General features: G+C 23.5%; 2 protein-coding genes across 3 annotated transcripts in view; one reads left to right on the top strand and one right to left on the bottom strand.

The window, feature by feature from the left end:
* The window catches only part of LOC117178000 (centrosomal protein of 104 kDa), a 55,957-nt gene extending 31,952 nt beyond the window's left edge, over nucleotides 1-24,005 (top strand). The window contains exons 10-16 of one of the 2 annotated variants that reach the window (XM_033369164.1): nucleotides 90-359; nucleotides 4,925-5,156; nucleotides 10,133-10,314; nucleotides 14,353-14,498; nucleotides 17,860-17,961; nucleotides 18,036-18,161; nucleotides 23,606-24,005. In XM_033369164.1, the coding sequence (XP_033225055.1) occupies nucleotides 90-359; nucleotides 4,925-5,156; nucleotides 10,133-10,314; nucleotides 14,353-14,498; nucleotides 17,860-17,961; nucleotides 18,036-18,161; nucleotides 23,606-23,676 (1,129 nt within the window). In that variant the 3' untranslated portion in view covers nucleotides 23,677-24,005. The remainder of the gene's footprint in view (nucleotides 1-89; nucleotides 360-4,924; nucleotides 5,157-10,132; nucleotides 10,315-14,352; nucleotides 14,499-17,859; nucleotides 17,962-18,035; nucleotides 18,162-23,605) is intronic. The other variant, XM_033369167.1, reaches the window with a different exon arrangement.
* Nucleotides 24,006-24,721: 716 nt separating this feature from the next.
* Nucleotides 24,722-26,948, bottom strand: part of LOC117178821 (tRNA (cytosine(34)-C(5))-methyltransferase) — a 42,059-nt gene continuing 39,832 nt past the window's right edge. Inside the window, exon 11 of the mRNA XM_033370315.1 lies at nucleotides 24,722-25,015. Within this exon, the coding sequence (XP_033226206.1) occupies nucleotides 24,852-25,015 (164 nt within the window). The 3' untranslated portion in view covers nucleotides 24,722-24,851. The remainder of the gene's footprint in view (nucleotides 25,016-26,948) is intronic.

Raw genomic sequence — 26,948 nt, 5'->3', positions numbered from 1 at the left:
ACCAAACTTGTGTAAGAATAAAATTGTGTAAGAACGAGTGTAACCCTATTTTCCCAGGATCCAAAAACTGAATTAAAAATATTTTTCAGAGTCTCCCCAACTGAAATCGCTCGAAGCGTGGATAGATTACTTCCGGAACTTTTGACAAAATCTGGAGATACAACCCCCAGAATTCATAATATGGCAGTTCACACTATCTTGAGTATGGCTGATTGCCAATGCGTAAGAGATTTGCATATAATACCAGTCCATTTAACGAGAACAGTCAGCAGTAGCACACATCAAAGATTGGCATTAAGCAGGCTTGAAATGGTCGAACAACTTATCCTAAATCACGGAATTTCAACGGATAAGCAAAGGTGACACAAAAAAGTACAATTTTTTTCTAGAAAATGAGTCTCTAATGGCAACAATTTTTCCATGAAAGAAAGACTTTCCAATTTAAACTTACTTGAACTTGAAAGCTTTCAGGATCTTATCTTTCACTTTAAATCTTCAACAAAAAGGTAATTTCACATCCAGAAATATGAATTTTTAACAAACAAAAAAAAGTTTTCTACCAAAAAAGATTAATTTTTAACGCGAAAGGAAGAATGTACCATAAACTAGTTTAATTTTTTACGGAATGATGAAAAAAGATGGATTTATATAAGAAAAATTTATTTTCAACCAAATGATCGAATTTTCAGACAAAAATGATTTAACATTAACTAAAAACTGTTGAATTTTCGAAAAATAGTTGAATTTTCAATCAAAAAGAAAATTATCACCGAAACATGTAATTTTTAATAATTTAATTCAATTCAGAAAATTCCAATTGAATTATTTTTCGAAAATAAACAATAAGTTTTGAACCTAATCATTAAATTATTAAAAAAATTTTTTTAATTAAAAACAGTTGAATTCAATCAAAGAAGATGATTTTTTAACAATAAAATTAATTTTCAACCAAGCGCACGAATTTTCAAAGAAAACAATTGAGGGAAGATGAGTTTAAACCAGAAAAATTTATTTTCAACCATATGATCGAATTTTCAAACCAAAATAATTAAACTTGAATCAAAAACTGTTGCATTTTTAACAAAATTGTTGAATTTTTTATCCAAAAGAACGAATTTTGTATAAAAACAGACAAATCTACAACAAAACAGTTACATTTTGAAAGATGACGTTTTAACCCAATAGTTGCATTTTAACGAAAAACAAAATTTCCAACGAAAATTTCAACAAAATTTCAATTGATTTTTTTGAAAAGAAATAATGTAACTATAATAAGTTTCTAATTTAATTATTAAATGATTAAAATTTTCTTTTAAATTAAAAACAATTGAATTCAAACAAATAAGTAAACAAAATAGTTGAATCCTCAACCAAAAAAATTAATTTTCAACAAATTACTTGAATTGTTAACCAACTGGTCGAATTTTCGAACAAATGAAATAAAGACTTTTTTGAAGACAGTTGAATTTTCAGCAAAAAAGTTCATTATAAACCGAGAAAGATGAATTTTACACAACAAAAAAGTCGAATTTTTTACGAACGAGTTCACTTTTAAAATAGAAAGATGACTTTTCAACAACAAAATTATTTTTCAACCAAAAATTTGAATCAAACAAATTAACCAAATCGTTGAATTTTCAATCAAATAATCGAATTTCCAAATTAAATGCATTAAGCATCAACCAAAAACTATTTAATTGTTAACAAAATAGTTTCATTTTTAATTTAAAAGGAAGAATTATCTATAAAAAAGACGAATTTACAACCAAAAAGTTTAACTGACGACTAAAGAAAATAAATTTTTTTAACCAAATACGTTAATCCTGAACCAAAACAGAATCAGGTTGACTTTTTAAACAAAAAAGGCATTTACAACCAAAAAGTTAAAGCTCCAAACGAAAAAGACAAATGTTCAAGAAAATATTGGATTTTTTAACAAAATAGTAGAATTTAACTAAATCGTTTAATTATCAAGCAAGATCTCGAATTTTTAAACCAAAACGGAAAAAAAGGTTTTTTAGAAGACAGTTGAATTTTCAGCAAAAAAGTTTATTACAAACCGAGAAAGACGCATTTTCAACAACAAAAAATACTTTTCTACTAAAAACGATGGATTTTTCAACCAAAAGGATGAATTTTCTATTCAAAAGGACAAATGTTGAAAATTAGAATTCTCAAACAAAAAACAAGGAGTTTCCAACAACAAAAATGAATTCTCAAGCACACAGATTATTTTTCAACAAAGTAGTTAAATTATCAACGAAAAAAGATTCATTTTCTACTAAAAGAGATGAATTTTCAACAAAATAGTTGACTTTGAAACTAAAAAGTCGAATTTTTTTATAAAACAGTTAACTTTTAAACCATAGAAGGTGAATTTTTAACAACAAAAAAACATTTTCAACCAAGAAAAATTTTTTTTCAAATATGTAGCTGAATTAAAAAAATATAGTTTCAACAGTAGATACAAATGTTCCAGAAAATATTGGCATTTGTAACCAACTTGTTGAATTTGGAAACCAGAAAATTATTTTTTAGAAGAAAGTTGAATCACAAAAAAGTACCATTCTTTAGAAAATATGTTTCTAATAACAAATTTTTTCACAAAAAAAGAAGACTTTGCAATTTAAAGTCACTTAAACTTGAAAGCTTTCAAAACCTTAACTTTCAATTTAGAATTTTCATCGAATCATTTTTCTGACCTGAATTTTATAATTGAAAAAATTCAGTTTTGTGAAATGTCGCCACTAGAGGGCCATATCAATAATTAGCACAGAAAGTACGACCAGAAAGAAAATCTAAGCACTCTTTAAAGGAGATTTGGACCTCTCTGGTCAAAAGGTCTGACCAAGTATTCTTCAATAGTGGTATTTTTTCTAATTCATAAAATTCAAAGCCCTAAATGCACACAAACTATAGATCTCTACCAAAAGAGATGAATTTTTTACGAAAGAGTTAATTTTTCAAACGAAAAATTCAAGTCTTCTTAGAAAAAAAGTTGACTTGTAAATCCAAAAAGATCAATTTAAAATAAAAAGAAATAATTCAATTTTCAAGAGCAACCAAAATTAATTTTAGACAAAGATTAAGAATGAATTAGTTGAACTTTCAAGCAGAAGAGAAATTTTGAACCAAAGAGATGGATACTGAACAGAAAAAATAAGTAGGCTTTTCAATAATGAAAAGAAATGTTAAAAAACTTATAACAAAAAAAAACCAAGAATTTTTGTTAATGAAAGTTGAATTTTCAACAAAACAATTAACTTTTTATAAAAAAAGATTAATTTTTTATTTAACCAAATTTTTTTTAACAAAAAAGTTGAATTTTCAAACAAAATAAAAATATCAACCAAGCAGTAGAATTTGTAGCCAAAAGAGATGAATTATAAACAAAAAGTATACTAGTAGGCTTTTCAATAATAAAAAGAATGAACTTTTATACAAAAAAGAGGAATTTTCAATAAAAAAGATGACTTTTTAATAAAAAAATGTTGTATTAAAAAAAATTCAACTTAATAGTTAAAATTTTAGCCAAAAGAGATGAATTCTGAACCGAAAATATACTAGTAGGCTTTTAAATAATAAGAAAAATTAACTTTTCAGCAAAAAAGATGAATTTTGAATAAAAAGATGACTTTTTAATAAATAAGTTGAATTTTCAAACAAAATAAAAATATCAACCAAGCAGTAGAATTTGCAGCCAAAAGTAGACTTTTCATTAATAAAAATAATGAACTTTTAAACAAAAAAGATGAATTTTCAATAAAGAAAAATGACTTCTTAATAAAAAATGTTGAATTTCCCCCCAAAATAATTAAATTTTCAACTAAACAGTTACTTTTAAGCAAAAAAGATAAATTTTGAATAAAAAGATGACCTTTTAAGAAAAAAAGTTGAATTTTCAACAAAATAATACAATCTTTAACTAAACAGTTAGAATTTTAGCCAAAAGAGATGAATTCTGAACCAAAAATATACCAAGTGGGCTTTTCTATAATAAGAAAAATTAAATTTTAAGCAAAAAAGATGAATTTTGAATAAAAAGATGACTTTTTAAGAAAAAAAGTTGAATTTTCAACAAAATAATAAAATTTTCAACAGTTACAATTTCAGCCAAAAGAGATGAATTCTGAACCAAAAATGTATTAGTAGGCTTCCTAATAATAAAAATAATTAATTTTCAACCAAAAAAGATGAATTTTACGTAAAAAAATATGACTTTTTAATGCAAATTTTGATTTTTCAATCAAACAGTCGAATTTTTAGCCAAAAGAGATGAATTCTGAAACGAAAATATAATAGTAGACTTTTTAATCAAAAAGAATGATCTTCTAACCCAAAATAGAAATAACGAAAAAAAGGGGAAATCAATAATACTCGATTACCTATTATTCATACTCTCAAAAGCCTTTTATATTCAAAAGAATTAACTTTCAACTATAAAAGATAAATTTTTCGCTAAAAGATACATTTTTAATCCAAAAGGACGAATTTTTTATTCAAAAAGCGAATGTATATTAGCTTTATTATTTATTATTATTATTAATAATATTATTATTAGTTTTAGTATGAATTATTATATACATATTATTATATATAATTGTCACTTATTATTAAATATAGTATTATTATTTATTATTCAGCTTTATTAATTCAGTTCGCATTCAAACGAAAAAACGAGAAAAAGAAAAGTTTCATGAAACCAAGAGAAAAGGAAAATTCGTTTTAAAAAAAGGGCAAAAGCGGGGAATAGGGGAAAGAGTGTGAAGTCTGAATTCATCTAAAATTGAATCGTTTCATTCTATAAAAAGAAAAAAAAAACATTATCGAAGAATACAGTTTCTTATTAATAAAAAGATCCTCGGCTTGGGTGGTCCCGTCTCGAAAATCGCTCTAAAATTCAAAATACATGTACTCTGATAAGGCATTGTGATTGTTGCAGTGGTTTAACATGCAGAACGTTATCAGAATTGGGTTCCTCGGGCTTGCATCATCCGGCAGAAGCTGTGAGGAAAGTTTCCGAAAGAATATTAATTCTGGTCTACAAAGTGAATCCTAGATTAGTTCGAAAACAGCTTCCACCAGACGATGACATCACGAGGAGGAATTTATTGTATCGACAGCTATTCCATGAATTTGATCGAATAGATCTTCAGGTAAAGAAAATCATTTTAGTTCATAGAAAATAATTACAAATGCAGATTTCACACCCCAAAATGCTTTCAAAACAGGAGAATTAGAAGGATTTTTTTACGAAAATAGGGGAATAAATTACTTTTTATTCTATTTTTTTTAACCAAAGAGATGAATTTTCAATTAAAATGATAAATCTTCAACCCAAAAATTAACTTACAACAAAGAAGTTTTACGTTCAACCAAATGCAGTTTCAACCAAATGAATTTTTAATCAAGTCATTCAACTTTTAACGAGGTATTATTTAATTTTAAACTAAAAAGATGAATTTTCAATCAAGAAGATTACTTTTCAACTAAAAAATACAAATTTTCAACCAAGTAACTACATAAATTGTAATTTTCAACTAAAAAATATTAATTTTCAACAAAAATTGGAATAGTTTAATTATAATTTAAAACGAATAATTTAGTACGCAAAAAAACGAATTTTCAACAAAATATTTCATTTTTCAACCAATTAGAGGAATTTTCAGTCAAGAGGATTAATTTTATACTAAAAAAGATGAATTTTCGGCAAACAAAACATGAATTTCCAAACTTTTAGTTAAATTTCTGACTAAAAAAGATTAATTTCCAAATAAAAACGGAATTTTTCAATTGCAATGATGAATATTCAACCAAAAAAATACGAATTTTTCAAAAATTAGTTAAATTTGTACCAAATAGATGAATTCTAAACTCAAATACTGAACCTTCGACCAAAAAATGAACTTTTAAGATTTTTTAAACATGAAGATTAATTTTCTATCAAAAAAGGCAAATTTTCTTCAAAGTACATGAATTTTCAAACAAATAATTGAGTTTTGAACCAAAGAGTTTCATTTCCTACTATCAAAGACGAATTTTCAATAAAATAATTCATTTTTAAATCAAAGAGAGGAATTTTTAACTGAAATGATGAATCTTCAACAAAAAAATAAATTTCAAATCAAGTCATTTAACTTTTAATGAGGTATTATTGAATTTTAAACCAAAAAGATGAATTTTCAATCAACAATATTAAATTTTTACTAAAAAATACAAATTTCGAACCATGTACCTACACAAATTTGAATTTTCAATTAAAAAATATCAATTTTCAACAAAAATTGGAATAGTTTAATTATCATTTAAAAAGAATAATTTGGTACGCAACAACAAAAAAAACGAATTTTCAACAAAATATTTCATTTTTCAACCAATTAGAGGAATTTTCAACCAAGAGGATTAATTTTATACTAAAAAAGATGAATTTTCTGCAAAAAAGGCATGAATTTCCAATCTTTTAGCTAAATTTTCAACTAAAAAAGATTAATTTCCAAATAAAAACGGAATTTTTCAAGTGCAATGATTAATATTCGACCAAAAAACAAGAATTTGTAACAAAATAGTTGATTTTTCAACCAAAATAGATTAATTATTATTTGAAATGATGAATCTTCAACAAAAAAATGAACTTTTAAGAAAGTAGTTAAACTTTCAACAAAGAGATTTTCAATTTAAAATCTGAATATTTCAATCAAGAAGATTAATTTTCTACCAAAAGAAGGCAAATTTTCTACAAAATACATGAGTTTCGAACCAAGAAATTTAATTTTCTACTGTCATAGACGAATTTTCAATAAAATAGTTAATTTTTCATCCAAAGCAATTAATTTTCAAATGAAATAATGATTTTTCAATAAAAAATAAAAATTTCAATCAAGTAATTCAACCTTCAACCAGGTATTGTTGAATTTTCAGCCATAAAGATGAATATTCAATGAAGTAGATAAATTTCTACTAAGAAATATAAATGTTTACACAGTAATTGAACAGGTTAAATTTAATTTAAAAAGTTAATTTTGAACCAAAAAAAAAAGAATTTTCAACAAAATAGTTAATTTTCCTATCAAAGAGATGAATTTTCAACTAAGAGGATTAATTTTATACTAAAAAAGATGAATTTTCTGCAAAAAAGGAATGAATTTCCAATCTTTTAGCTAAATTTTTAACTAAAAAAGATTAATTTCCAAATAAAAACGGAATTTTTCAAATGCAATGATTAATATTCGACCAAAAAACAAGAATTTGTAACAAAATAGTTGATTTTTCAAACAAAAAGATTAATTATTATTTGAAATGATGAATCTTCAACCAAAAAATGAACTTTTAAGAAAGTAGTTAAACTTTCAACAAAGAGATTTTAAATTTTAAATCTGAATATTTCAATCAAGAAGATTAATTTTCTACCAAAGAAGGCAAATTTTCTACAAAATACATGAGTTTCGAACCAAGAAATTTAATTTTCTACTGTCATAGACGAATTTTCAATAAAATAGTTAATTTTTCATCCAAAGCAATTAATTTTCAAATGAAATAATGATTTTTCAATAAAAAATAAAAATTTCAATCAAGTAATTCAACCTTTAACCAGGTATTGTTGAATTTTCAGCCATAAAGATGAATATTCAATGAAGTAGATAAATTTCTACTAAGAAATATAAATGTTTACACAGTAATTGAACAGTTTAAATTTAATTTAAAAAGTTAATTTTGAACCAAAAAAAAAAGAATTTTCAACAAAATAGTTAATTTTCCTATCAAAGAGATGAATTTTCAACTGAAATGACAAATCTTCAACGAAAGCATACATTTTTTATAAAGAAATTCAACATCGAACCAGGTAAAGTTGAATTTAGAACCAAGAATTTTAATTTTTTACTAAAAAAGACGAATTTTCAGCCAAATACATAAATTTTCAACCCAATAGTTGAATTTTCACCTAAAAAGTATCATTTTTTAACGAAAAGTGGAATAGTGAATTTTGTAATTAAAAAGATTAATATTCAACCAAAAAAGATGAATTTTTTTGCAAAATATTTAAATTTTTTACGAAATTGATGAATTCTTAACTGAAATGATAAATCTTCCACCAAAAAATGAACTACTAAGAAAGTAGCTTAACTTTCAGTCAAGCAAAGTTGATTCTTCAATTTAAAATCCGAATTTTCAATTATATAATGCAACCTTCATTTCATTCGAACAAAAATAGAATAGTTTAAATTTTAATTTAAAACAATAATTTTGAACAAAAAAAACGAATTTTCAACAAAATAGTTAATTTTGGAACCCAAAAGTGGAATTTTATGAACCAAAAAGATGAATTTTTAGCAAAATACATAAGTCTTCAACCAAAAATGAAATTGGAAATTTTTAAAGTAAAACGATTAATATTTAACTAAAAAAGACGAATTTTTAACAAAACAATTCAATTTTTTAAAAAGTAGCTGAATTTTCAATCAAGAGATTAATTTTTTACTAAAAAGGCAAATTTTCTGCATAATAAATGAATTTTTAAACAAAATCTCTTCGAATAGTGTAATTTTCAGTTAGAAAAATTAATTTTTAATTAAAAAGAAACAAAAATTGTTAACAAAAGTTAATTTTTCAACCAAAGCCATGAATTTTCGATAAAGAATAATTTTCTACTAAAAAAGACAAACATGGAATAGTGGATTTTTCAATTAAAAAGATTAATATTCAACTAAAGAAATAAAATTAATTTTAATAAAATAGTTCATTTTCAGCCAAGGAGATGAATTTTAAACTGAAATGTTTTTAACCAGTAAAATTAATTTTTAATGAAGTATTTTTAATCAAGTCTAGTTGAACTTTCAACGAAAAAGAAAGTACCTAACAAAAAATGTAATGGTTAATATTTCAGCAAAAAAGAGTAATTCTCAAGAAAGTAGTCAAATTTTTAACCAGAAAAGATGAATTTTCTACCACAAGAGATGGCAATTTAAACAAATCGTTGATATTTTAAACCAAATAGTTGAATTTTCAAATTAAAAAGATGAATTTTAAACAAAATGGTCAAATTTTCAAACTAAATTGATTAAAAGTCAACCAAAAGCAGTTATTTTTGAAAACAAAGAATAGATTTTTCGATACGACGGTTGAGTTTTCCAAAACAAAATTAACTTTAAAGGGTAACACAACTCTAGTGGCAGAAAAAAAGCCTAACTTTGACGATTTATTTTGGGAGTATGAAAAAAGTAATAGGATTTCTTTTTAGAGAGTTTTGTCAACATATATTAAAGTATTAACAATATTTTTAAAATTTTAACTTTTGATAAAAAATGGCGGCGAAAGAGCCCGTCTTGAAAATCGTCTTTTTTTAAAAGATTTTCACGAGAGGACGGTTTTCTCGCAAAGTGTAATATCTCGAACAAAAACCCAAAACATTTTATAATTCATATACTATTGATTATAGAACTACATAGGGGGGTTTATCATCAATCTTCTTAGAAATAGTGCACTTTTGAAGAAATAAATCGATTTTTTGTAAAAAAAAAGGAGTAAATTGTTCATAAAAAAAAAGTTTAGATTAAATAAAAAAATGGCTACGTACTTCCATAAAGAATGTAATTGTGAAGCTACTACCAAAACTTCAAGTCGGTCCATGAAGCGGTGTTCTAGTAATACGTCCTCCCAGTTTGAAAAAAGATGTTTCGAGAAAAATGCTTTTAAAGTCTTACCAGCAATTAAATCCTTGAAATTTTTTTTACCTCTAATCTGAGATAATTCCACTATATATAGGACCAACTGCATATTTTTTATAATCCTAAAGTATTATGTAAGCCAGAACAAAAAAATCGATTTTATAAAATCCTAGAGTGGTGTTACCCCTTAAACCAAGAAAGATAACTTTTCAATAAAACCGTTTAATTTTCAAAAAACCAAAGAAGTTTTCAACAAAATAATAGAATTTTTAACCAAACAAAGTCAGTTCTGAATGAAAAATATATTATTAGACTCTTTAATCAAAATAATTAAGTTTCATCAACCAAAAATATTTGGACTTTTTTGATTAGGTTCTATTAATTTATTTTGCATTGAAGTGAAAAAAATATGAACAAGCGAAAAACGGAATGCTTATTAAAATATTGAAGCAAGATTTTATCATTTTTAGAGGAAGAAAGAAATGGAAGCTAGTCAACGACCAACGAGGACACCTACGAGGACCAGCTCGATAGATAACAGCGTAGTTAGTTTAACTAAATCTCCGCCAGTGGCTAGTCCTCCAGTTAGCACAGGAAGTTCAACAAGTGTCACATCACCTTCTGACAATAGTGCAGAACACAAGGGTGACAAGTCGGTATCACAATTTTATTTTACACTTAAACAATTTCCAGTTGATTCAATTGTAACTTTCTGCATTTTTAAAAGATAATATTAATTCTGCGTCTAATCGAAATCTGAAAAAAACTGATAATTGAAGGATTTTTCCAGGTATATTTATAGACTTTTCCAGATACAGGGTGGCCGTTTTAATCGACGAAATAAATTCTCGGTCATTTCACGGTTCGCAAACATTTTTCACGGTCAATGAAATTTAAAAAATGGAACTTTAAAGATAAACAATTTTCGACTTGACGTAATAAAAATTCAGCTGCAAATGAAAACACTCAAAGTGGAACTGTTAAATTTTGAACTTATAAAATGAAATTTAAAAGTTTTTAGTAAAAAAGTTTTGGATTTAAAGGCTCAATAATGTACGCGTATAAAATTGAAGGTACTATAATTTTTCAATATAAAATAAATATAAATCCACGTTATCATTTTTAATGCTCTAAATTAAAAAATCAATTAATGAACCTTAAAATTTTCAAAATTATTTAATTTTAAGGAATTTTTTAGCTAGAAACATCAAATATTGAAAAACTGAAATTTTTTTACTGAACACTTCTTAAATTAGAAATTCAATTATTTTATTTTTAAATAGTTTAGAAATTCTTGGAAAGCTTCAAAATTTTATTTCAAAATCTTGAGAAATCTAGAAGTTGTTTTAAATTTTTAATTATTTTGGACATTTTTTTAGAACTTCTAAATATATGTCAAAATGAATTGAACTTTTTCTATAATTGTCAGAAAATCCAGCAAATTTTACAAAATTTCTTTACCATTTGGATGTATTAATAACAATTGAACATTTATTATTTTTAGGCGAAATTTGAGTAATTTTAGGAGATATGTAGACGTTTTGAAAAGATTCAAACTTAATGCAAAACTTGAAATGATAGCCTAATATAAAACAAAATGCAGATTTTCGCAGATTTTAAACAAAAAATTAGATTATTTTCAAGAGTTGTGAAAGGCTTCAAAAGAATAAAAATATTTTCTTAAGATTCCTAGGAAAATTAAAAATAATTTTTCATTTTTAAAAATTATTTTCAGAGAATATTTAAAAAGTTTTTCAAAAATTTAAACAAAATTTTCAACAAATATTCTAGAAGATTTAAAAAAAACTTTCTCAAATTTGCATGATAATTTTTAATCTTTTTAAAACTCCTAAATATCTCTTAAAATAATTCAAATTTTTCTACAAATGTTCATTTGTAAATCATACATGAAAATTAAAAAATTTCACTCACAAATTAAGCATTTTTCGAAAATTTAACGATTCTAGGTTTTCTATGTCAAACAATTCAGTTAAAGATTCTTTACTTTTAAATATTTGGTTCCAATTTGCTTGTCTTAAATGAAAATTCAAATATTGCTAAAGATTTAATAATTAATCTTTTTTTTAAATTAAAAATTTCAAATTGAATGCATTAAAAATGGAATATTTTAGACTGAAACAATATTTGTAATTCAATAAAATCCTTGAATTAAGAATATATTATTATAAAGTTATTTTTAATTTGAAAATAGTTTATAAACTTTCAGTCACACGAACACATTTGTTTAATGACTAAGACTTTCAAATCGAAACCGTTTAGGTTTTAACGTTAAAATTCGTTAATTCTTAAATTTTGAACTGCTTTAAAATCGTGTTGTCAAATCGTTTTTATTTACTTTTTATTACTTAAAGTATTTATTTGTTCAAATCTTTAAAAAAATATTTAAAAATTCTTCAAATTAAAAATGTAAGCTTAGAAATAACACTTTTAAATGGAAAATTTTTAAAGTAAAAAAATTTTGAATTACGCATTGTAAGCTAAATAATAGCATAATTGAAAAGCATAAAAATTGAATTAATTATTTAAACCTGTTGAAATCGAACGTGGTTAGATTTTCCATCTACAAATTTGTAAAATTCCCGGTAAAAAAAAATCACTGTCATTTCCCGATTTTTCCCGTTCTAGCGGCCACCCTGCAGATAAGAAGATTTTTCTACCGAAATAGGCGGATAAATTCTTTTCAATAAAATTCATGTGGGTACCATATTAAAATCGATTTTAAATGCTTAAAATGCTTCAGATTTGAAGTAAAAATATTACATTTTTAACAAAAAAGACGAATTTTTAACAAATAGTTTAATTTTCAATCAAAGCAGATTATTTTTTAACCAAACAGATTTGTATCCCAAAAAAAAGATAAAATTTTTACCAAAAGAGATGAACTTTTAAATAAATAAGATGAATTTTCAGCAAGAGTTGAATTTTAAACCAAAGCAGATTTTCCAGTCAGAAAGAATAAAAATTTCGACCAGGAAATGTGAATTTTAAACAAAAAGTGAAATTTTAACCAAATAGACGAATGTCCAACACAATAGTTGAATCTTGAACCAAAAAAAGATTATTTTTCAACCAAACAATTGTACTTTTATCCCCCAAAAATTAAGTTTGAATGAATTATCCACAACAATTTTAATTTTAACCAAAAAATATTGGTTAAAAAAAAGTTGATTTTCCACCAAACATTTGAATTTTAAAATTGGTAAAAATGAATTTTGAAAAAAAAGTTAATTTTCAACTAAATAGTTGAGTTTTCAATAAAATATGTGAATACTGAAACTAAACTTTAATTTCCGAAAAAAAAACAAAAATTACTTTTCAGCAAAATAGTTTAATTTTCGATCAATACATATTGTTTTTAAACCAAACAGTTGCATTTTACGCTCAGAAAATATTAAATTTTTACCAAAGTAGATGAATTTTTGAATCATCAAGACGAATTCTGAAGAAAAGAGATGAATTTTCAAACAAGACAGATAAAATATAAATCTCAACTAAAGAGTTTAAATGCCTAGACAAAAATATGAATATTTATGAAATAGTTGAAAGTTTTACCTGAAATATTAATCCGAAAATATGAATTTGCAAGAACAAAATTTATTTTAAATCAAATAGTTGAAAATTTCAGTAAAATAGTTGAATTCCTGACCTAAACAGATCAATTTTAAAAAATAAAAAATATGAATTTTGAATAAAATAGTTTAAATTTGAAGTCAAACAGACCAATTTTCTACAAAACAGTTGACATTTAATCCCTAAAATATTATTTATTAACAAAAAAGTTTATTTTTATTTTTTAAGCATAATTTTGAATTTGTAACAAAAATCATGAAAATTTCAAATGATGAAGATTAGTTTTGTACCAAAAAGACCCATTTTAAACTAAAAAGGTCAGTTTACAACCAATAATGGAGAAGTTTCACTTTTAGTTCAAAACAATCCATTTTTAACAAAAAAAAAAAAAAAAACAACAATTCTACTAGAAATTACTTTTCAACTGAAATGATGAATCTTGATCAAAACATTATAACGTTGAATTTTTGACCACATATTTGAAAACTGACACTATAAATATGCATTTTTCAAACAGTTAAAATTTTAATTCGAAAATATTAATTTTTAATCAAAAATTAATTTTCAATGAATTGCTTGAATTATCAACAAAATAGTTAAACCCCTAATCTAAACAGCTTAATTTCAAAACAATGAAAATATGAAATGTCAACAAAACTAAATTTTCAACAAAGTAGTTATTTTTTCGACGAAACAGTTTAAATTTCAAGTCAAAATGCTCAATTTTCCACCAAAAATTTGAAAATTCACCCCCAAAATATGAATTTATAGCATAAAAGTTAATTTTTAACAAATTATTTCAATCCCTGACCTAAACAAATTAATTTTTAAAAAAACGAAAATTTAGGGAAAAGGAAAATATGATTTGCCAACTAAATAAATCATTTTCAACCAAGTATTTGAAATTGCAAGCCAAAAAGACGATTTTTCTACAAAACAGTTCAATTTTTAATCCGAAAATATGAATTTTCAAGAAAAAAATGAAATTTTAACCAAAATGAAAAAACAATGTTATTCAATTTAATATTAAAAGTCCTTACAAGTCGAATACCGACCTAGAAACTATTCTTCCGGTTTCAAATCTAATTTAATTTTTCAGAATGTGCATCTTCTGCTTATCGAAAGGCCAAGTTTACTCCGAGGAGGGATTAAATATTCACTACTGGCGAAGTTGCCCGATGTTAACAAAGTGCGAGGCATGTAAACAAGTCGTAGAAATTTCTCACCTCAATTCGCATTTACTATGTGAGTAATCCCAATCTTTTATTTAAGCTAAGATTTGTCAATTTTTAACAAAAAAATACAATAGTTAAATTATCATGGAAAAAAAATAATTTTCCATTCAAAAAAATTAATTTTTCTCCAAAAGACGAATTTTTTATACGAAATTGTTGAATTTTCAAACCAAAAATACAAAACTTTCAACTAAACAGAACATTTTTAACCAAACAGTTAAAAAAATTCAATAAAAAAAACACGAATTTCCAAAAAAGTAGTTCAATTTTTAGCGAACGAGGTGAATTTTCGATTAAAATTATATATCAACTAAACAAAAATGAATTTTTAGAAAAATAGTTTCTCTTTCAACCTAGAGATTGAAATTCCAACCTAAAAAGATTAAATTTGAACGATAAACGTAACAGTTGATATTTCTACCAAAAATTTCCAAAAAAAGACCTGAATTTTATATTAAAAATGGAATGTGAAACTTTTTAAATTCAAAACATTTATCTGAAGGTTAAAAAATAAATATTTGACAAAGTCGTTCAACTTTTAAATTTCAATAATAAATTTTTAAACTAGAAGATTAATTTTCTATTATAAAAGACGATTTTTCAACAATATACATGCATTTTTAATAAATAATTTAAATTCCAATCAAAAAGGGATAAAATTAAAAAAAAAAAAGAATTTTGAACAAAAGTAGAATGGCTTAATTTTTAATTTAAAGAACCAATTTTTCATTAAAAAACTAATTTTCAATCAAAATGATGAATTTTCAACTAAAAAAGAGCAATTTTCGACCAAGTAGTTAAATTTCGAACTAAAAAATATACATTTTTCACAAAAAATGGAATAGTTTAATTTTCAGTTACAAAAAACAATTTTCCATTTTAAAAAATAATTTTCAATTAAAATAATGAATACTTAACTGGAATACTTGAATTTTCAAACAAAGTGATGAATTTTCAACTGAAATGATGAATATTTAACTAGAATATTTGAATTTATAATAACAGATACGACTTTCCAACTAAAATAATAAATATTTAACCGAAGTGCTTAAATTTTCAACCAAAAAGGTGAATTTCCATACACGAAGATTAATTTTCTGCAAAAAAAAGAATGATTAAAAAAAAACATGAATTTAAAAAGAAGTAGTTAAATTTTTAATTAAAATACACAAATATTAACTAAATAGTTGAATTTTGAACTGAAAAAAATTGTAACCAAAAATGGAACAGTTAAATTTTCAGTTAAAAAAATTTATTTTCCACCAACTGATAAATTTTCAATGAAAAAAGTCATGTTAAATCAAATAAATGAGTTTTCAACTAAACTAACGGGATATTAAATTGAATTAGCTGCATTTATAGTTTGAACAAAAAAACTAATTTAAAAAAAATAACGACATTTTCAAAGAAAGTGATGAATTTATAACTAAAATAAAGAATATTCTACTGGCATAGTTAAATTTGAAGCCAAAAAGACGAAGTTTCAACCAAAATGAAGAACATTTAATTAGAATAATTGGATTTTCAACAAAAAAGATTAATTTCTTCCCAAAAATACGAATTTTCAACTAAAAAATGTACATTTTTCAAGAAAAATGGAATAGTTTAATTTTCAGTTACAAAAATTAATTTTCCATTTTAAAAACTAATTTTCATTTAAAATAATGAATATTTAACTGCAATACTTAAATTTTCAACCAAAATGATGTATTTTCAACTAAATTGATGAATATTTAAATAGAATATTTGAATTTGCAACAAATAATATGATTTTTTAACTAAAACGATGAACTAATAGTAATAGTTGAATTTTAAAATAAATAACAAAATGTCAACCAAAAATGGAACAGTTAAATTTTCAGTTAAAAATACTAATTTTTCACCAAACTGATAAATTTTCAATTAAAAAAGTAATGTAAACCAAATAAATGAATTTCCAACTAAACTGGCGGGATATTAATTTGGAATAGTTGCGTTTATAGTTAAAAAAAAATTTCAACAACAAAAAAAACAACTAATTTTTAAAAAATAGCAACATTTTTAAAGAAAGTGATTAATTTATAACTAAAATTATGAATATTCTACTGGAATAGTTAAATTTGAAGCCAAGGAGATGAAGTTTTAGCTAAAATGAAGAATATTTAACTAGAATAATTGAATTTTCAACAAAAAAGATTAATTTTTTCAAAAAAGGCGAAATTTCAACTAAAAAAAATAAATTTCAAATAAGTTTTTTTTATCTAAAAATTTATGTGCAATCAAAGTGATGAATTTTTAACTAAAATGATGGAATATTCAACTGCAATAGTTACATTTCGCATTTTAAAAAATTAATTTTCTAAAAAAAAAATTTGTATCAAAATAATTTACAATTTTTACTGGAATACCTTAATTTATAAGAAAAAAAAAATGTCATTGAAAGAAAAAACGAATTTTGAACTAAAAGGATGAATTTTCAAGTAAAATGTTGCATTTTTACTAGAATAGTAGAATTTTGAACCAAAGAGATGAATTTTGAACAAAGAAAATTAATTTCTACCAAAATATTCGAATTTTTAAATAAAAAATATAATTTTTCTACAAAAAATTTTCATTTTACAAAATTAGCGTTCAACCAAAGAAATGAATTTTTTAATAAAATGACTGGAAATTCAATTGGAGTAGTTACATTTTCAATTTAAAAAATAATTAATTAAAAAGGAAAAAGAAATTCAACATAATATTTTAAGTTTCAAATGGAATAGTTAAATTTACAGTAAAGAAAATTAATTTTCAGCTAAAGAAACCAATTTTTTCAACAAAATAGCTCATTTCTCAACCTTCGAAATGAATTTTCAATTAAAATGATGAATTTTAAACAAAAGACATTCATTTGAACAAAAAAGTTTTAATTCCAACCAAGAACATAAATTTTTATTCGATAAAGATCAATTCTGAAGGAAAAATGTAATTGATACTTCATACGAAACATATTTTAATTTTTAATCAAAAACAGTTGAAGTCAACTAAAAAAGACGACTTTTCAACAAGAGTTTTATCTTCAAGCAAGAAGATGAATTATCAACAAAGAAGTTTCAGTTTAAAGAATTAATTTCAAACAAAAAAAAGCGAATTTTCAACAAAATAGTTAAATACAGTAATATAAATCTACATTTACAAATAAAGAATCATTGTTATTAAATTCTATATTGCATTAAAAATAAAAATAAATAAACACGCTCTCAAATTAATGCCCTGACTTACAAAAACATTCCCTGATATTTCCAGCTATATAACAGTTCCCTGATAATAAAAATAAAATAAGAAATAAATTAAATTTTAGAACAAATTTAAGGGGAAAAAATTATCATATATATATAATAAATTTTCAGACGAATGCGACTTAAGGAACAACTACGTCAAGTGTGAAACGTGCAAACAGCCTGTAAATGGAAAAATGTTCGAAGAACATTCAAAGGACGAAAAATGCACAAGTATATACATTTTTTAAATTATAACCTACGAATCTTCGAATTTAGGATTTGATTTTTTCAATTTTTTTTTTCAGAACCAGTCGAAGGTTACGGAAGATGTCCTCTTTGCTGTGGATTAGTAAATCAAAATAAGTGGAGAGACCACTTAATGGGTGATCATCCCTGCACAAGCAATCCACGCACAAAAGTTAACAAATCTTGTCCGTTTCAAAACCATAAAGCCCCCTCCTAAAATCAGGGTGGCGATTCGACAGACAATTTCAAATTATCGGCCATTTCCCGGTTAAGTTTTTCAATTTTCTCGGTGAAATAAAACTAGCATATCCATGTTTGTCGCAAAACGCAAAAATTTATTTAAAAATTTATTTGTTTTTCAAAATAAATGAATTTTCAAATAAAATTATGAATCTTCAACTGGAATAGTGGAATTTGAAACCAAACAGATTAATTTTCAACTAAAATTATGAATATTTAACTAAAATACCTGAATTTTTAACCAAAAAGATGATTTTTTAAACAATAAGATTTATTTTCAAAAATAAAGATTAATTTTCTACTAGCAAATAAAATTATTCAACAAAATACCTGAATTTTAACAAAATAGTTCAATTTTCAAAGGAGATAAATTTTCAAAGAAATAGTGCAATTTTTAACTTGAAAACAAATCAATTTCGAAAATTGAATAGTTACTTTTTAGTAAAAAAAATTAATGTTCATTTTAACAATAAGATTAATTTTCTACCTAAAAATATAATTTTTAAACAAAAAACATGAATATTAAACAAAACAGATGAATTTTCAACTAAAATCATGAATGTTTAACTGAAATACTTGAATTTGTAAAGAACAATATTAATTTTCAGATAAAAATATTTATTTTCTATCAAAAAATATGAATTTTAAACAAAATACATGAATTTCAAACCAAACAGATGAGTTTTCAACTAAAATAATGACTTTTTAACTGAATTACTTAAATTTATAAACAATAAGATTAATTTTCCATAAAAAAATATAATTTGTAAACAAAATGTAATAATTTTAAGTCCAACAGATGAATTTTCAACTAAAATAATAAATTTTTAACTGAAGTACTTGAATTTGTAAAGAACAAGATTAATTTTCAGACAAAAAGAATCATTTTCAGCCCAAAAATATCATTTTTAAACAAAATACATTAATTTTAAACCGAACAGATGAATTTTCAACTTAAATAATGAATTTTTAACTGAAATACTTGAATTTCTAAAGAATAAGCTTAATTTTTTACCAAAAAATATAATTTTTAAATAAAATAAATGAATTTAAAACCAAACAGATGAATTTTCAAATAAAATAATGACTTTTTAACTGAAATACTTGAATTTGTAAACAATAACATCAATTTTCAGATAAAGATTAATTTTCTAGAAAAAAGTACAAGTTTTCAACAAAATAAATTAATTTTAAGCCAAACAGATGAATTTTCAACTAAAATTATGAATATTTAAATAAAATACTTAAACTTGTAAACAATTAAATTAATTTTCAAACAAAAAGATGAATTTTGTACAAAAAAATAAAATTTTTCAACGAAATACATGAATTTGAACAAAAAAGTTGCTTTTTCAATCAAAGGAGACAAGGTTTCAACCAAGTGGTTGAATTTTGAACTTGAAGAAAAAAACAATTTTCAACAACAAATGGAATAGTTACATTTTCAATTTCAAAAAATGTATTCTCATCTTAATTGATGAATTTTCAACTAAAATGGTGAATTCTTAACTGGAATAGTTTAATTTTAAACAAAAAATGAGTCTCTAAATAAAACAAAGAATCTACATCTAAAATGGTTGAACTTTCAACGAAAAAATAATAATTTTAATAAAAAAGATAAATTGTCAACCAAAACTTAAATAATTAAGTTTTAAATTAAGAAAATCAATGTTGAACTAAAAAAAAAACAACGAAATTTGAACTAAAAAAGATCATTCATCAAACCGAAAATTTAATAATTAAATTTTCAACCAAAAAATTAATGTTCAGTCAAAAAAATGAATCTTTAAAATTAAGGAATATTCAACTGGAACAGTATTTTCAGTTTAAAAACAAAATTATTTTTAATCCAAAAAGACATAAATTTTCAAGAAAATAGCTCATTTTTTAACCAAAGAAATGAATTTTTAATTAAAAAGATAAGTCTTCCATGAAAAAATTAATTTTCAACAAAATAGTTTATTTTTTAAACAAGGAAATTTATTTTTAACCTAAAGCATTAATTTTCAACTGGAATTATGAATATTTAACATGAATACTTGAATTTTTAACAAAAAAGAAGGATTTTTAAACAAGAATATTAACTTTAAAAAAAGAACGAACACATTTATTTTAATTCATGTCGTTCCTTTTAATCATCGTTTAAGACAACAGATGACTATATTGCAAAATAAATTATTTTGAAATGAATATCTAAGTTTTGCACTAAAATAATATCAATTTTTAAGAAAAAAATGAAATAGTTAGACTTTTAGTTGAAAATATTAATTTTGTACAAAAAATAACGAATTTTCAAGGCAATAGTTCAATTTTCAACCTGAGTGGTGAATTTTCAACTTAAATTATGATACTTCAACAGAAATAGTTGAATTTTCAAAAATCCCAAAAATTAATTTTTACTAAAAACGATAAACTGTTAAGCAAAACTTAAATAATTGAATTTTAATTTGAAAAAATTAATGTTCAAGGAAACAGATGAATTTCTAATTTAAACTATGGAATATTAATTTGGAATAAGTTAAGTTTTCAGTTAAAAAATTACTTTTCACAAACAAGAAAAAACTATTAAGAAGAAAAAAACTAGCTTCCCATAAAATAGTTACATTTTCAAACAAAGTGATGAATTTTCAACTAAAAATGTAAACTTTTATCTAGAATAGTTGAATTTTTGAGCCATAAAGATTGATTTTCTACAATTAAGGTCTATTTTTAACCTGAAATAGAATTGTTAAATTTTAGATTAAAAATCTAATAATTAACGAAATAAAAAAAACGTTTTTTAGCATAATAGTACAATTTTATATGCGAATAGTTACATTTTTACTTTAAAAAATTGATTTTCAAAATAATAGTTACATTTTCAAATAAAGCGGTGAATTTTCAACTTAAATTATAAATTTTTTGTGGAAAAGTTGAATGTTTGACCAATTAGATGCATTTTTAACCAATAAGGTTAATTTCTACTAAAAAAAATGAATTTTCAACCCAAAATTGAATAATTAAATTTTTAGTCGAAAAAAAATGTTCAACCAAAGACAAAAATTTTTTACTAATATTTTGGAATATTGAACTGAAATAATAGTTACATTTTTAGTTCAAATAAATATTAATTTTCTAGCAAAAAAGAAACAAATTTTCAACAAGATGCAAACAAAAAGATTTCTATAAAAAAAATGGATTTTTAACCAAATATGTGGATTTTCAATGAAAATGGTTGAATTTTTAATTAAAAAAGACAAATTTTCATCCAAAGATTAATTTTTTACAAGAAAGGCAAATTTTTCAAAAAGTACATTAATTTTCAAACTAACAGTTCAATTTATAAATAAAAAATATACTGGAATAGTTAAATTTTTAGTTTAAAAAATTGATTTTCAACGAAATATTTAAATTTCCAAACAAAGTGATGAATTTGTAATTTAAATTTTGAATCTTATAAAAAAAAATCAATTTTTCGAAAAAGAGTTTAGTTTTCAACTAGATAATTTTATTTTCAAAGAGTTGAATTTGCAATTAAAAATCAAAATTTACAAAAAATTTAATTTTGAACAAGGAAATATCAATTTTTAAACAAAAACGGATATTAAAATTTTCAGTTGAAGGAATTAATTTTTGAAGAGACTGATGAGTTTTCAACTGAAATTATGAATCATCAACTAAAATAGTTGAATTTTATATAAAAAAAAAGAATTTTCAACCATAAAGATTATCTTTCTGCATAAAAGGCGAATTTTTCACAAAGTATATACATTTTCAAATAACTAGCTAAATTTATAAATAAAAAACACTACTGTTCAGCCAAATAGATGAATTAAAAAAAAAAATTTTAACCAAAAATAGAATGGTTTAATTTTCTGTGAAAAATCTAATTCTTAACAAAACAAAAAAAGGATTTTTAGTAAAATAATTAAATTTCCAATGAAGTAGTTGAATTTTCAATTTAAAAATCTAGATTTTCGTCTAAATTTTTAACTCGTAACAGGAAAAGATCGATTTTCAACAGAAAATGTACATTCAAATGAGTTGAACTTTTATACCAAAAAAAATTAATTTTCAACCACAAAAATTAATTTTCTACAAAAAGGCAAATTTTCCATAAAGTACATTAATTTTCAAACTACAAGTTTAATTTATAAATAAGAATATCATTTTTCAACAAAAAATTTGAATTTTCATCCAAAAGGGGTAAATTTGCAACCAAAAATAAAATGTTAAAAATTTCCTTTAAAAATCGAATTCTTAACAGAATAAGAAAAAAAGGATTTTTAGTAAAATAGTAGTTTTTATCAGAAAAGAAGAATTTGCAAACAAGAAGATTAAATTGCAAAGGAAAAGATAATTTTCTATCAAAAAAATAGATTCTTAACAAAATATGTGGATTTTTAATGAAATAGTTGAATTTTCAGTTAAAAAAGACAAATTTTCAACAGCAAAAAATATTAATTTTGAACAAGAAAAGATAAATTTTCAGTTGAAGGAAATAATTTTAAAACAAACTCATGCATTTTCAACTAAAATTATGAACTTTCAACTGAAATAGCTGCATTTTTATATAAAAGAGATGAATTTCCAACCTTAAGGATTAATTTTCTACAAAAAAGGCCAATCTTTCACAAAGTTCATAAATTTTCAAACTAGTTTAATTTCTAAATAAAAAAATATCAACTTTCAAAGATACATTAATTTTCATTCAAAAAGATACATTTTCATCCAAGAAAGAGTGATTACATTTTTTTTTGAAAATTTAATTCTTAACAACAACAAAAAAGACGGATTTTCAGAAAAATATTTGAATTTTCTACTGAAATGGATAAATTTTTAGTTTAAAAAATTGATTTTCAACGAAGCAGTTACATTTTAAAGCAAATAAATAAATTTTCAATTTAAATGATGAATCATCAATAAAAAAAATGAACTTTTTACTCAAGAAAGATGAAATCGCATCGAAAAATGTTTTTAAAAAATGATATATTTCCTCTTTGAAATACTTTTTATTTAATATTTGGAAGAGGAAAGTTTCAAATTTTGACAAATTCTGACTTGGAACAGGGATTCTTTTTAATTCCTTTTTTCTTAATCCGAATGATAACTCTTTCTAAAAAAAAACCCTCGTTCCATTGAGAAAATTTCCTGTGCCAAGTAAAATTATATTTCTTTATGGAAACTTCCTACCCTGAAATAAAAATTATAACTATTTTCTAAAATTCCCTGTTTCAAGTTCCATTTTTTGAAAAATTACTAATCTAATCACTTTTCTAAATTGAAAAAATTCTTGAAAAAATGAAAACTTGAATTTTTCTTTAACCAGAAATAAATTCCCGATTTTTCTCTGGTCAAGTCGTCACCCTGAAAATATTCGAAATCAATTAACCTTTCTCTTAATTTCCAGGCACAAAATCACCAGCAAATGGTCAAAATCTCAGTGGAAAGTTAACGTCCCCAACGGGACGGGATTACTAGCAATGAATGGATTTTAGTCTACCGTGAAAAGTCTAGTCAATTTTGATAATTTATTTATTTTGATAATATGTATTTGTTATTGCCAGTCCGATGTTTTCGAGAATATTTCTATGTATGCTTTAACTTTTTATAGTAAAACCCGTCCTCTTGAGTAACAGTAGCAATTATTAGACAGTAGGCGCTAAAAGTGATTCAATCTGTTGCATCGATAACCGATATTCACGCATTAACCCTCAAAGTGCAGTGGGTGCATCACACCCCAAGAAATTTTCAAACTCTTATCAACCATACTTAATTCGAAAAAATTGAGTATGTGTCGCCATCTAGCTTATGTTGCAATATTTTTTTATGAAAGTACACTATTTCAAAATGATAGTCATAAATTTTCAGGTTAAAACAATTAAAATTGCGTGAGTTATGAATTTTTAAGTAAAAAACCCATTTTCTCACTTTTTCTCAATAATTTTTTTAACAAACTTAAAATAAATAAATGGCTATAAAATTAACTCTACCTTATAAAAAATACCTGAAACTATATCGGATAATTTTATTGTGATAAAATATGCAATAGGGGTGAAACAATACATGATTAAATACGCTGGGGTATAAAACACCCACGATGCACTTTACCGTGATTGTCACGATGTGTGCACTTTGAGGGTTAATCCTTTAAATTAGAAGATGATTGAAATAAAAAAGGGTCGAATAAATAAAAAAAAATGGTTGCAGGGTAGCGAAAAGACTCGATTTTGTCGAAAAGTCGAAAGCCAAAGATGTAGGGAGAGAGAATTTATCGATTTTGATCGATATTCCTCTTGATCCGGCCACGTTTATAAAACCGTATCCAATATCTATAAGATATTGCTCGATAATGACAGCGAGGGTACTTTACGCTCAAATGTTATAAAGTAAATTATGTAATTTCATACATCCATTGTTTGATAGAAAATTGACAATTAAAATATCACTTAACACTCGATATAAAAATATTTCTTATTTCCCCTCACAAAATCACAATTAGGAACTGAAAAAATTGTTTCACTCATTTAATGGCCAGCCAATTTTATTCAATATTGAGTTCCTGAGTTAATTTCAAAAACTTGAAGTAGAAAATAATAGTCAAACCGAGAACATGTACCTGAATTTGAGAATAATTGAATTTCATTATGTAACTATTACGTAGCTATACTCTCGTTTTTTCTATCTTCATTCTCGCTCGCGAATTTTTTGGAACCATTTTCAGCAATTTCCTCTTCGTTTTCGACTACTTCTTCGGTATCTTCTTCCTCCGCTTCAATTTTCGCGGCCAATTGCCTGTTTTGTTCGAATTTATTTTTCTCTGAAAAACAGAAATACAAAATTCACAGCCTAAAATGCTCGACAAAAAGGGTGATTTTTCACGAAAATAGGAGAATAATAGGGAAATACATTTTTTACATTCAAATTAATGTATGTACGAGATTTCTAAGATTTCACGTCGAAATATATTGCATATTTCAACAAAATAGTTGAATTTTCCATTAAAAAAAAAGATTCATTTTCTACCTAAAAAGATAAATTTTCAATAAAAAGTTGAATTTTTAACCAAAAGAGTTGAACTTTCAATCTGAAAATATGAATTTTCAACATAGATTAATTTTTTTATTAAAAATATGAACTTGCAACAAAATAAGTTCATTTTCAATCTAATAGTTACATTTTCAACCAAATAGTTAAATTTTTTAGTAAAAAATGGAATGTAAAATTTACAGTTAAAGAATGAACGAATTTTCAAAAAAAGATTAATTTTTCAAGATAAATACTCTAAACAGTCAAATTTAATAGAAAGCACTTGAGTAGTTTAAACCCTAAAATATTTTTAACAAACAAAGACAAATTCATAAACTAAAAAGATAAATTTTCTACAGAAGAGTTGAACTTTCAATTTGAAAATATGAATTTTTAACCCGAAATGACGCATTTTCACTCAAGAAGATAAATTTTCTACCAAAAATATGTATTCAGAACAAAAAAGTTCATTTTTTAATGAAACGGATCAATTTTCAACCAAACAGTTTAATTTTCAACCAAATAGTTTAATTTTTAACCAAATAGCTAATAGTCGAATGTTAAACTAAAAATATAAATTTTTAGCAATAAATGGTATGGTCAAATTAAATTTTTAGGATAAATTGTCAAATTTAATAGAAAGCACATAAGTTTAAGCCCGGAAAGACAAAATTTTAATGAAAAAGTTGCATTTTTAACCAAATAATTGAATTTTTAACAAACCAAGATAAATATATAAACTAAAAAGATGATTTTTCTAAAATAAAGTTAAATTTTCAACAAAATAGATGACTTTTTAACCCAATAAGACGAACTGTTAAAATGTGAAGTCAAAAGGATGAATTTTCTACCACAAAATTACATTTTTAACAAGGAAATATGAATTTTCAACGAAGAAATGTTACTTATTACCCAAAAAAAGATGAAATTTCTACCAAAAGAGTTTAATTTACAACCCAAAAAGAGGAATTTCCAACAAAACATTAAATTTTTTAATCAAATAGTTAATAGTTAAATTTTCAACTAAAAAAGATAAATTTTGAGTAAAGAATGGTCACAAATATTTCAAAACATTTCAGAAGATTTTCAAAAAATTTCGAAAGTTTTCACAAGTATTTCAAAAATTTTATAAAGGTTTCACAAAGATTTTATGAAAATTTCAGTGACTTTAAATATTTCAAACAAGTTACAAATATTGGAAAGGTTTTTAAAATATTTCAAAATTTTTTAAACATTTCAGAGGATTTTAAAAACTATCACAAATATTTCAAACATTTTCAAAAGATTTTACGAAAATTAAAATTATTTCACCAAGATTTCAAAACATTTCAGATGATTTTAAAGATTCCAAAACATTTTTAAAAATATTCCAGAAAATTTGCAAAGATTTCAAAAGTTGTCACAAATATTTCAAAAAATTTATAAAGGTTTCACCAAAATTTTATGAAAATTTCAGTGACTTTGAATATTTCAAAGAAGTTACAAATATTTCAAAAGATTTCACTGATTTCCGAAATATTTAAGAGATTTAAAAATATTTCAAAGATTTTGCAAAGATTTCAAAAAGTATCACAAATATTTCAAATATTTTCAAAAGATTTTACGAAAATTCAAATTATTGTACAAAGATTTCGAAACATTTCAGAAGATTTTAAAGATTCCAAAACATTTTAAAGAATATTTCAGAAGATTTTGCAAAGATTTCAAAAGTTGTCACAAATATT

The sequence above is a fragment of the Belonocnema kinseyi genome, chromosome 8 (genome assembly GCF_010883055.1).
Source record: "Belonocnema kinseyi isolate 2016_QV_RU_SX_M_011 chromosome 8, B_treatae_v1, whole genome shotgun sequence".
In the NCBI taxonomy this organism is placed as follows: domain Eukaryota; kingdom Metazoa; phylum Arthropoda; class Insecta; order Hymenoptera; family Cynipidae; genus Belonocnema; species Belonocnema kinseyi.
The sequence above is the reverse complement of the archived record's forward strand: the minus strand, read 5'-3'. Positions and strand labels throughout refer to the sequence as shown.